The sequence below is a fragment of the Vulpes vulpes genome, chromosome 3 (genome assembly GCF_048418805.1).
Source record: "Vulpes vulpes isolate BD-2025 chromosome 3, VulVul3, whole genome shotgun sequence".
Lineage (NCBI taxonomy): Eukaryota > Metazoa > Chordata > Mammalia > Carnivora > Canidae > Vulpes > Vulpes vulpes.
The window spans coordinates 37291757-37304785 of record NC_132782.1 but is presented as its reverse complement, the minus strand read 5'-3'; the positions used below and the strand labels follow the sequence as shown (position 1 = coordinate 37304785).

General features: G+C 34.7%; 1 protein-coding gene across 12 annotated transcripts in view; it reads left to right on the top strand.

Moving 5' to 3' along the window:
* Positions 1-13029, top strand: part of ECT2 (epithelial cell transforming 2) — a 69742-nt gene that overhangs the window by 16352 nt on the left and 40361 nt on the right. For all 12 annotated transcript variants that reach the window (XM_072752206.1, XM_072752202.1, XM_072752199.1 and 9 more), the window contains 2 exons: positions 2427-2563; positions 6051-6170. In XM_072752206.1, the coding sequence (XP_072608307.1) occupies positions 2427-2563; positions 6051-6170 (257 nt within the window). The remainder of the gene's footprint in view (positions 1-2426; positions 2564-6050; positions 6171-13029) is intronic.

Sequence of the window (13029 nt, the reverse complement as noted above, 5' to 3'; positions counted from 1 at the left end):
TCACACTTATCTTTGTTATTCTTTGGATATTTCCACTACATTCATACCTCAGGAACTTTATACTTTACCTCTTTGCCTTAAAAGAAATCTTCCTGGGTTTCTGCAAAGTTAAGTCCCTGTTCCAGTACTTCTCACTAATCCATTAACCTAGTGGTTGTCTTCAGTAGTAGTTATTACTGTTAGAAATTAATATTTTTTATTTGCTTCACCAGAGTATAATCTTTAAGAGAACAAAAACATTGTCTAATCCTTTGCTTTGTTCTCAGTTCCTAGTACAGAGTAGATACTCCCTAAATACTCATGGAAGGAATTGAGTGTCAATTTATAGTAGGCCCAGAAAACTGAAGTGGAGTTGAGAAATGAGAGGGGCAAGAATACAAATAATAGGATACAAATTCAGATTTTAGGGAATAGTGAATAGGTGAGTTTGCCTAGAGTATGGGAGAGTGATAGTTAAATTGAAAAGTTAATTGTGGCCTGATATTAGAGGACTTTGAAATCAGACTGGTATGTCTGAACTGCATATTGTCATCAACAAGGAATTTTAGAAACTATTGAGCAGTGGAGTAATTGGTTGAGTAGGTAATTTTTAGTGGATTATTCTGAAGATGATTAAATGGATGATTAAAAGAAAGACAAGTTAGAGATGCCCAGACCATGAAGTAATCCACAGTGGCTTGGGCCACAAGGTGATAAAGCCCTGAACCAGGATTGCTAATAGAGTAAGAAGGATTGTGGAGAGACTGATGGAATAGAGTGACAGGAAGGGAATAAGAGATTAAAATAGAAGACATGTTACCATGTCTGCAAAAATCGAAGTCTGGATTTTAGAGGAAGACAGTGCAGTTTTAGAGAATATCCAGGTTAAACTGAAGTACAGATGTCTAGTAGGTATCTGGAAAAATTGAGGTTGGTACTTGAGTGGAGGATTATGATTAGATACATGGGTCTCAGAATTTACTGGTTCCATAATTGTGGACGTACTGGGCATGAGATGGTAAAAGTTTTTATCATAAAGGAATGAAGCTTGAATATGCAGTTTAGAAGACAAGAGAAGAAAATGAGTCCCTGAAGAAAACGGGGATGATACTATACTAATATATTAGGTGTTCTGTGTTGAATCCCCAGTGTGTAGATCACTGCCTATACATAATAATTAAGTTGGGCCAGTGTATGTCAGATTTTTCCTCTTGAGATATGTAATGGCAGAAACTCTTGGGTCTGGAGAGTAGTCTGACATAATGGATGGCAGGTTGGAAAATCTTTGATGTGTTAGCTTTAAAAAGCATTCAAAGCTCCGTAGTATACATCATTGTTTTAATAATGTTTAAAGTTGGTATTGAGTAAAACAGATACACTGGGACTGCATGTTATTTTTTTCATGTCATTCTATTGTATGTTATAATTTGTTTTCCTGTTTAAGAACTTATGAGATTTTGTACTAATGTTAAAGTACTTTAACCATATTGATAGTAAGAAAGTGTATTTTAAGTTTTTATGGGATTTCATTTTTAAAAACTGCATATAAAGTATGCTAATATGTCCTTCCACATGTGTTGAACTGGATGTTTTATGTTCTTTTATGTTAAGAACTAACAATTTGCAGTTGATGTTGTTGGATTTTGTTGAGGAAGGTGTCTTCGTAACAAGTTTTGTTACAATGTAATCATAACCTTTTTATCCTTTAACTAAATATTTTTATATAGTTTTTCATTTTTACTATTTGAGCTCTTTATTTTGAAATAATTTCCAATTGCAGGAAGCTACAAAAGTAGTATAGAGATTCTAGTACTCTACTCAGAATTCCCAAGTGCAAATATCCTGCCAGGATTCCTTTAGCATTCATTCATTAATTGTCTCTTTCTGTACACACATGGATTGTTTATAACTGCACGGTTGAGACTAAGTTGCAGGTCTGATGTACTTCTAAATACTTAAGTGTGTATTTCCCCAAATAGAGGGACATTTCTTGCACCACTACATACAGTACAGGTGTGTTAGAATTAGGAAATTGACATTAATAGTATGACTGTTAATTTTTATCAGTTTAATACTCTTTTTAGGAAAAGAAAAAAAGTTCTTTTTTTCTGGTTCAGAGTCCATTCTAGGATCATATGTTGTTATCTCTAGTCTCTTCTAATCTGGGATAGTTCCTGAACTTTCTTTGTTTCTAATGACCTTGACTTTTTTTGAAGAGTATAGGCCAGTTATTTAGTATAATGTCTGTCAACTTGGAGTCATTGATACTTTTGACCATTTTTTTTGTTTTTCTGGCCATATCCTTATGAGGAAATTTTACTTTAATGAAAATCTAAATAGGTGTATTTCTAAGAGTGGGTATTCTTCCCCTTTTTTTGTTAAGTCTACATAATGTCTCATACTTTTATTTGGTTTTCATTAAATCTTTCTTCTTTTTTACCTTTTAGAAACCCCAAAGTCTTGTACTAAGTCTTCTAAAAATTCCACTCCGGTTCCTTCGAAGCAGTCAGCCAGGTGGCAAGTTGCAAAAGAGCTTTATCAGACTGAAAGTAATTATGTAAATATATTGGCCACAATTATTCAGGTAAGAGTTTGGTTGTAAAATGATCCCTGTTCCAGTATTTCAACTAAAAAAAAGTCTAAGAGATACTGTTTCTTACAAGAAAATTACATAGAGGCACCCATGTCATTCGGTGGCTCAGTCGGTTAAGTGTCTGCCTTCAGCTCAGGTCATGATTTCAGGGTCCAGAGATCAAGCCCCATGTTGGGCTCCCTGCTCAGCCATAAGTCTGCTTCTCCTTCTCCCTCTGCACCCCCACCCCCACTTATGGGCACATGCTTTCCCCCTCTCTCTTTCTTTTTCTCTCAAATAAATAAAATCTAAAAAAATTATGTAAGCATAGAATTGGAACTTAGGTATTAAAAATGAAAATACATAACTAACAGAAAACTTCTATTGGGGAAGTACCATACGATGAATAGAGTAGCTTCTATTCATACAGAAATAGTATCATTTTTTATAGTGACTAAAAAGAGAAGGATCCTCAGTAGATGATCTCTGAGGGGACTAGGTTTTATTTGATTCAGAACTTTGCAGGTTCCCTGTTACAACACTGAATTTATATACATAGATAAGGTAGGTAACTTGTTTTATTTAGTACCTGTATGTATGTGAAAAACAATAGCAATGAAGCATAACAATATGGATGTAATTTTTTTAGTAATCGTGTCAAGTTTCTTAAAGCATGCAGTGGTTAGTCATAAATGTTAACTCATTACTGATCATTAAAATGTACTGTGAAGTTATTGCTGAAGAAAAACAATTCTAATGGATCCTTATAGGATGAAATTGAAGAAGATATGAAGAATAAGCTGAAATTCAGGGTTCTGAAAGACAATAATAGGACATTATTTTGGCATCTGGAGAAAGAGGGAATAGATTTGTTTTAGGTAATGAAGGAGATTGTCAGGAAAATAAAGTTGATACCATCAAGCTTGTCTTTGAATAGAAAAATAATAGGGAGTTTCTGATTGGGGTTAATTTTTACCTGACCTCTATTTGAATTCTTAATATAACTCATTAGGGTTCAATATAATAGGCTTTAGTTGGCTTGTGCCATTGATAAAATTCATGGATAAGAAATGGAAAGGCTTCTTTTTTTGGTATTCATGGAGAGGTTATTCTTCACAGTTAATTTGTTTAGCAGTAGTCAAGGGTTTATGAGGCCCTCTGCTGTATTAAACTTCACTGTTTTAAGTCAGCTTTACTCTTCTTCCTCAAGGGAAATCATTCTAGATGAGTTTCTTGTTGAAGTTTTTATAGTCAGCCAAAATGTAGTTGAGTAGCAGAAAATCCCCTTGGCATATATTGTTCATGTACTTTGGTAGCATTTATTACCCAGAAATCTAAATCCTTTCAGGCCATGGTAAATGCACTGGAGTTTCAGAATTCTAATTTGCATATCAATAAATTCACTAAAATGCCTTTTTAAAAAGCCTTTAGAATGATTAGACTGTACATAGTTTTGTACCAATATGCTTACTACAAACTCACCTAAGATTTTCTTTAAAAGATTGTGGTCTAAATTCATAATAATGTTCTCTTCAGACTTTATTTTAGGTGATGTTTTCCTCCCCCCCCCCCCCCTTTTTTTGGAATTAGATTTGGAATAACTTAATTTTAATTCAGCCCCCAAATTAATGAATATCCGGAAGCTTCTTTATTTTGTGTAATACTTGGGTGCCTGCTAACAGAAATTATTGTGCCAGATGTTAAAGAGGATTCCTATTTTAGAGGAACTTAGACTGGAAGAGGAGATAAAACATACATACCTAATTATAATACCAAATGGAAGGTTATAAGCATCATGAAGGAGGTTTAGTTAAGGTATTTGGAGATTTGTGGGGTGAGAATGTGACTCTTCCAGCTTAGGGAAGGTGTTGGGCTAGAAGCTTCAATGGGTTGAACATTGGAAAAAGTACCATAAAGAAGATAAAAATTGATGTGAATTTTATTTAAAGATTTATTTATTTATATTATATATAGAGAAAGATAGTGTGCATATGGGAGGGACAGAGGCAGAAAGAGAGGGAGAGAATTTCAGTCAGACTCAGAGCTCAGTCTCAGGACCCTGAGACCAAGACACGAGCCAAAACCAAAAGTTGAGTGCTTAATTGACCGAGCTACAAGGTACCCCTGAAGTGAGTTTTAAAGTATGAGTATGATTAGTACATGGAAAGAATATGGGTAGGAAGTGTATTTGAGATTCTGCAAACAGTACAGACAATTGAAGATGTATATCATTGAGGGTTTTATGACTAGTCTAGGGGCATTAGCGTTTAGGTGGGTTAAGGGGTCTAGAGTAGGGGTAGGAGTGGTTTTAATGAGATTTGAGATAACGATGCCTATGTCAAACCAGAGAAGGCCTCTGTATATAGTGTGTTAGGTCATCCGTAATCTAGAGAAGAATTTTTGATGGGAAGGGGAAGATGATATCTGACTTGGATTTTAGAACTATAATTTGGTTCACTTTGAAATAGGTATTAAAGAAGGGAAATTATGGAGGCAAGGCCAATTTGAAGGAGATATATATATATATATTTTTTTGGGGGGGTAAATAAACATAAAGAATTGTTCTTAAAAATAGTAATAATTCATAATCTTCATGTAGTCCCTTACTATTTGTAATGTATTTTCATTTAATCTTTATCTTTTTCTTTTTTGCTTCGTTTCCTTCTCCCCTTTGCACTATTGGCATTCATTTTACTTGAACATATATTAAGACCCCAACAATAAGTTATTATTTTTAGTTTAAATCGCCTGTTGAAATGTTTATTTGTTTGTTTGTTTATAAAAGATTTTATTTATTTATTCATGAGCGGGCTTCCCATGCAGGAGCCTGTTGCAGGACTCGATCCCGGGAACCTTGGATCGCACCCCGAGCCGAAGGCAGAGATGCTCAACCACTAAGCCACCCAAGCATCCCCAAAATTTTATGTTTTAAAATATCATGTAGTGAAATTGACTATGGATTTTAATACATGCAAAAATTTATATAATCTCTATTACAATCAGAATATAGATCATTTCCATCCCCCCAAAATTCCTGGTACTTCCTATTCCTTTATAAGTCATACCCTTTCCTTATTGCAACTCCTTGTAAGCACTGATTTCTTCTTTCTCACTATAATTTTGTCTTTTTAAAAAAATGTTTGTACTTAAGGATATGTTTGGAAATAGCTGATTGCTTATTGCCTTCTTATTAACTTGAAAATACAAATTACTCTTGTATTCTAATAATTTTAGTGAATTGTAGAACTGTGTGATAAACTTGCATGAGATTCTAACATAACAGAAGAGTATGTATATACACGCAGATGAATAAAATAGGATAAAATAGAAAATGTTATAAGAAAAAAGTCTCATATTTAAGGAGAAGTATTTTTTTCCTTTTTTTTCTTTTCCATCAACATTTCCTTTCATCACTGTCTATATTTCACTTTTTTTTTCCCTTTCCCACAATCTATTCAAACTAGTCTTTTTTTTTTTTTTTTTTTTTTAAACCTTTTAGTTATTTCAAGTACCATTGGAAGAGGAAGGACAACGTGGTGGGCCTATCCTTGCACCAGAAGAGATTAAGACTATTTTTGGTAGTATCCCTGATATCTTTGATGTGCACATGAAGATAAAGGTAAATTTGTTTATGTTAGGTTTGTAGTAATTCTTTTTGGATTGTGCTTATATAATATTTTTTTCAGGTACTGTTGATTGGCTAAATGAGTTTTATACCTAAGACTTACTCCCTCATTTATTCCTTTGAATAATTTATGTCCCTGTGCTCCTATGCCTTATTAAGATTTGTTTGCCTATTTTTTGATTTTTGATTAATCCTGAAAATAAGGAATTAAACCTTATGAAGTCTTTTCTATAGAGACATGTGGTTACTAGTGCTAATTTTCTTACTGTTCCTCTCAGGTTGTAAGTTTTGTTTTGCTTTGGACAGTTTGATAAACTTTGAAGCTGGAAGAGACTTAGAGACCATTTTGTTCATTTCTCTCTTTCTGGTCAGATAAATATAAAAACCACATAAGACAATCCTACTCTCATTTTAATGATTTTTTTTTTCCTTTGATGAAGGGTCCCTGATTTGTAAGTATCAGTCTCTTAGAGTTGGGGCAGGTTTAGCTGAACTCTTAAAAGTAGTTAAGCTTTATTTTCTCTTATTTTCCTATATAAGGTGCTTGAGCAAAATTGGTCAATTTTCTCCTCAGAACACCTCATATTAATGTTTAGTCCATATTCCAGTAAAAAGATCAATCTGAATTATAGGATGTTTTCTTTTTCTTTATTTTTTTTTTAAAGATTTTATTTATTTATTCACGAGAGACACAGAGAGAGAGAGAAAGAGAGAGAGGCAGAGGGAGAAGCAGGCTCCATGCAGGGAGCCCAACATGGGAATTGATCCCGGGTCTCTAGGGTCAGGCCCTGGGCTGAAGGCAGGCGCCAGACTGCTGAGCCACCCAGGGATCCCCATATAGGATGTTTTCATACAAGTACATTAAGTTACTTTTGATTTTATTGCACATTATAAAAATATTAGAAGATCTACAAGTTTATAAAAATGTAATTTATCACTTGTATTTTGTACCTTATCAAAATGCATAATCATCTTTTAGTTATTTCTAGATCTCAAGGGAACTCTGAAAGAATTTTTATTTTCTTAAAAAGCTACAAAATTTCAGCCTAGTTTATCCTTATTTCCAGGTAGGTTTAATCTAAATATTTGAAAAGTATTCTTGATCTATTTTTTCTTTGTAAGAAACACTGAGAGTTGTAAAGGTAGGATGGGAAGGTAAGTGGGTTTTCATCTTGGTGTTCTAGCACCAACTTATGGACCAACTTGAATTTGTGTCATTTAGTTGGTCTGGGTGTACAAGTACTCTTCAAATATAAAATGTTATACCTGTTACGTGTATAGGATTATAATTTCAATTAAGAATCATGTTCTCTGATTCACTGGAGCTTTGAAAGTGATTGGCACTCTAGTTTGTCATGTGTAACATAATTCTTTAAGCTTTTTCTAGAAAGTTGGATTACCAATATTTCAACTATTAAGTTGTTTTTTAGCTGATTTCAGATTTGTCACACATTTGAAAATTTCAGAACCTGGGGTGCCTGGGTGGCTCATTTGGTTAAGCATCTGACCTGGGTGGTCATGCTCAGTCGTGAGATCAAACCTTGAGTCAAGCTCCATGCTCAGAGCAACCTGCTTGAGATTCTATGCTTCTTCCTCTCCTCCCTAACTCCCCGCCCCCCCCCCCCCCCCATTGCTCACACATTCTCCTTCTCTCTCTCAAATAAATAAAGAAAATCTTTAAAAAATTTTCAAAGCCTGTGCTCTTTTTACCATGAAACCAATACATGTCAAACATTTGTAAAAATCAGTGGTAAAGGGGAATAGAAAATGCCCATAATTCCATCACCCAAATTAAAAAATTTTTTTTTGTATTTTCTTTTTTTTTTTTTTTAATAGTAGTTTTTTTTCTCTTTTAAATGTATCTGGCCATCAAGCATTGCCACATCTATTTGGACAGTGTAAGAAGTTGGTATTAAAAAAAAAAAAAAAAAGAAGTTGGTATTATTGTCTACATTTTACAGATGTGAAGCTGCTACACCCAGAAATTAAATAATTTTTCCAAAGTCAAGTCATCTTATAAATGCTGGATCCAAGATTTAAATACCTGTTTATCTGACTTCAAAGTCAATTCTTTTAAACCCTATTGCTAGCTTGCTTTTTTTAAAAATTGAGATACAGTTGATGTGACATTGTATTCATTTTAGCATTGGAGATAATGATTTAATATGTGTATATATTGTGATTACCATACTACATTTAGTTAGCATCACCACACATAGTTACAAATTCTTTTTTTCTTTGTGATGAGAACTTTTAAGATCTACTCTCTGAGCAACTTCCAAATCTGCAATACAGTATTGTTAGCCACAGTTACCATGCTGTGTGTTACATACCCATGTCTTACTTATAACTGGAATTGTACCTCTGACCACCTTTGTCTGTTTTGCCTTGCCACCCCCACCTCCACTCCCCACCCCCTGGCTCTGTCAACCACTAATAAGTTCTCTGAATCTATGAGTTTGGTTTTACTTATTATACTTAGTTTGGGTTTTTTTAGATTACACATAAGTGAGATCATATAGTGTTTGTCTTTCTGACTTACTTCACTTGATATAATGCCCTCAAGGTTTATCTTTGTTGCAGATGGCAGGGTTTCCTTCCTTCCTTCCTTCCTTCCTTCCTTCCTTCCTTCCTTCCTTCCTTCCGAATTTATTTATTTATTCATGAGAGACACAGGGAGAGGAGAGGCAGACATAGGCAGAGGGAAAAGCAGGTTCTCCATGAGGAGTCTGATGCGGGATTGATCCCAGAACCCTGGGATCATGACTTGAGCCAAAGGCAGACGCTCAAGCACTGAACCACCCAGGTGTCCCAGGATTTTCTTTTTTATAGTTTAATAATAATCCATTTTCTATACATACAAATTTTCTTTATCCATTCATCTATTGATGGACACTTAGGTTGTTTTATGTTGCTTCTTGATATACTCTTTTAATATGCAAAGGAATAAATGTGTCCTAAATTTGTACAGTTTTTCATATCTTGTTAACAGTATTCCTGGGAAGCACTGCTGTGTATGTATTTTATGGTATTGCACAGTGGTTACAGGTGTGGGTTGTGGAATAAGACATAAATGGGTATGAAGTCAGGTGGCTAAGTGCTTCAGTTTTCTTATCTGCAATATGGGATAGTTAGTCTGACTTGGAGGCTGTAGAATTTTTATTTTTATTTTTTACATATTCAGAAGACACTAAGCATAGTACTTGACACTATGAGCATTCAATAAATAACAGTAGCAATTCACGTTAATAATTTAAATTCAGAAGTGAAGTAAACCAATGTTCAGAAGTTTTGTGAAGGAGTAAAACTAGTTTTTACCACTGTGTTTATAGCCATTGTGCCTGGCACTTAGATTTCTGTTTGTAAATGTTTGCTGAATGGTGGTCATGCTGTTTTTAAATGTCCAGATGAGGACTGGAAGTCTGTATTTACTTATTTAGTTCTTGGCTCTTTTTTATTTTTTTTTTTAATTTTATTTATTTGTTATAGAGAGCGTGTGTGAGCACGAGTAGGGGGAGGGACAGAAAGAGAGGGTGAAACAAACTCCCTGCTGAGCAGGGAGCCCAACATGGGGCTCAGTCCCAGGACCTTGGGACCTGAGCTGAAGGCAGACATGTGACCAACTGAGCTACCCAGGGGCCCCTGACCTCATTATTAATTTGATTGCAAGGGAATTCACTGATGATATTTAGATTAGGATGAGAATTTTTGAGATTGTTATCAACATCTCTCTTTTCCTATATGTGAATATTTGCTTTTCAGGATTTATCAACATTCATCCTTGATGTACAAATGCCTACTTTTGCATGGAACTATGTTGAAACAAAAGAGAAAGGGATTGGATAGAGTGCTTTTTCTTTGTATGTTTATCCTTTATTAATTTTGTGGAAGTGTGAAGGTACCCTGTGCTTGATTCAGGAACAGGTGTATGTTGGGAAATCTGCTAATTTGGTTTATTGTGCAATGAGCTAGGTAAAAGAGAAATCCATCTTATATAAAAGTAGATAGCAGTGCAGAAGAAATCTGAACAAGGAAGAAATGAAGGAAGTAGCTCTTGGTCCCATCTGTTTACTTTCTCTGCTTTTCTAACAGGCTATGGGAGCTCTGCTTTATGTCTTAGAACTGTAGAGTTCTGCTTATGGCCAGGAGGTAAACTTGGGAGAATCCTATGGAGAATTCCTGATGTTTTATGGACAAAGAGAAGGAGATGTATCCCAGGGTCTGTGCTAAATTGAGTGAAGCATTTTCCCACAGGAGCATAGTAAGAAATGGTGGCACTATGAATAATGCTCTTGGGGGCTTACCTGCCCATCTGATTCCCCATTTCTAATGGAGAGGAGCTGTGGTATCGATCAAGTGGAATAATGGAATCTGGAGTTAGACTGCTTGAGTTTGAATGGTGGTTCACAGCTGTGTGATTTGAGTCAAATGGCTTGATCTCGCTAAATAGTTTCTGAGGTTACCATTCATGAAGGCAGAAATGCTTAGTCAACAAACATTAGGAATTCAAGGTTCACCAGAAATAGACTGTTTCAGAGTGCCTAGAGATTATATTGCTTTCTGATAGCAATGTTCTTATGTAAGTATATACAGCCGTTTTAAAGTTTTTTACACTTTGTTTTTAAAAAGATTTTATTTATTTGAGAGAGAGAATGTACACGAGTGGGAGGTGGGAGCAGAGGAGAGGTACATGCAGACTCCCTGCTGAGCAGGGAGCCCAAGGTGGGCTCAATCTCAGGACCCCAAGATCATGACCTAAGCCAAAGGCAGACACTTAACTGACTGAGCCACCCAGGGACCCCAGCTTTTTACAATTTATAAAAAGGCCACTAGATCATATTGCCAGAGTTGTAAGGTTTTTCTCTTTTGTATTACAGCTTTATGAATATTTTGTGTACTTTATATTAAATACATAGGTAAATACAGTTAATAATAGCTTACTCAGGACAACAATCTGTTAAGGATTCTTTTCTTTTTTTTCTTTTTTTTTTTTTTTTTAAGATTTTATATTTAAGTAATCTCTACCCAGTGTGGGGCTCGAACTTATAATCCTGAGATGAGGAGTCATATGTTCCACTGATTGAGCCAGTTAGGTACCTCTCAGGATTCTTCTAAATACTGAACAAGTTTTTAATTAATTTAATCCTCTGAGATAGGAATTATTATAATACCTCATTTTTCAGAATAGGAACTTGAGACATGTAGAGGTTAAATAACTTGAACCAAGGACACAGAACAAACCCTAGAAGCATTATTTAAAACTATCTAGTTAGTGTCAGAAGCTACTACATTATATTGCCCCAAGGTTAGTCTTATTTATAAACTTTTTCTTTCTTTTGTTTCTTTCAAATGCTGTTTTAAGTTTTATTTCTTGATTTTTGGGCTGTTAAAGTACTTTTCTGCTATCAGAAGTAATTTTTCCCCCTTTTAAAAACTTTTCTGAATCTGTTAGTATAGGACAGTGGTTAAACTACTTGGTCTCAGGATCCCTTTTAATTCTTAAACTATTGAGGAACTTTTGTTAATATGGGTTTTATCTATTAGTATTAGCTATTTGAAATTAAAATGGAAAATTTAAAAGTATTTTTCAAGATGCTTCAAATTTTTTAACAGCTTTATTGAGGTACATTATATATGTCCTTAAATTCACCTATTTCAAATATACTATTCAGTGAGTTAATGACTTTACTAAGTGATGCAACCAATCTAGTTTCTGTCTCTATAAATTTGTCTTTTTTGGACATTTCATACAAATGCAAATATATAGTATATTGTATCTTATGTCTGACTTACGCGTAGCATTTTTTGAATTTCTTGTATGATGCTGCATGTTAGTACTTTGTTCCTTTGTATGGGCAGATAATATTCTATTATTTTGAAGTACAAAAGTTTTTAATTTTGATGAAGTCCAGTTTATCCATTTTTTTCTTTTATGTACTGTGCTTTTGCTTTGATATCTAAGAAATTTTGCCTAACTTAAGGTTTTAAAGATTTTCTTCTATGTTTTCTTCTTAAAGTTGTATTGTTTTAGCTCTATAGTTAGGTCTGTAATCCATTTTGAGTTAATTTTTGGCTAAAGTGACAGCCCATCTTTTTATGTGTCTTCAGTCTACTTTAAAAATTATATCAATAAATTTAAAGTTATAATAACTCATTGTATAAGTAGCATAAATAACATAATCTTTATAGAAAATAACTAATTTCCAAAGCAGAAATAGTGAGAAGAGTGACCCTGACATTTTTCCTGTCTGGCTTATGAGAAGACTATTTATCATACAGGCTTCTTTTTTTTTTTTTTTTAAATTAATTTTTATTGGTGTTCAATTTACCAACATACAGAAAAACACCCAGTGCTCATCCCGTCAAGTGTCCACCTCAGTGCCCGTCACCCATTCCCCTCCAACACCCGCCCTCCTCCCCCCTTCCACCACCCCTAGTTCGTTTCCCCGAGTTAGGAGTCTTTATGTTCTGTCTCCCTTCCTGATATTTCCCAACATTTCTTCTCCCTTCCTTTATATTCCCTTTCACTATTATTTATATTCCCCAAATGAATGAGAACATACACTGCTTGTCCTTCTCCGATTGACTTATTTCACTCAGCATAATACCCTCCAGTTCCATCCACGTTGAAGCAAATGGTGGGTATTTGTCGTTTCTAATCGCTGAGTAATATTCCATTGTATACATAAACCACATCTTCTTTATCCATTCATCTTTCGATGGACACCGAGGCTCCTTCCACAGTTTGGCTATTGTGGACATTGCTGATAGAAACAACGGGGTGCAGGTGTCCCGACGTTTCATTGCATCTGAATCTTTGGGGTAAATCCCCAACAGTGCAATTGCTGGGTCG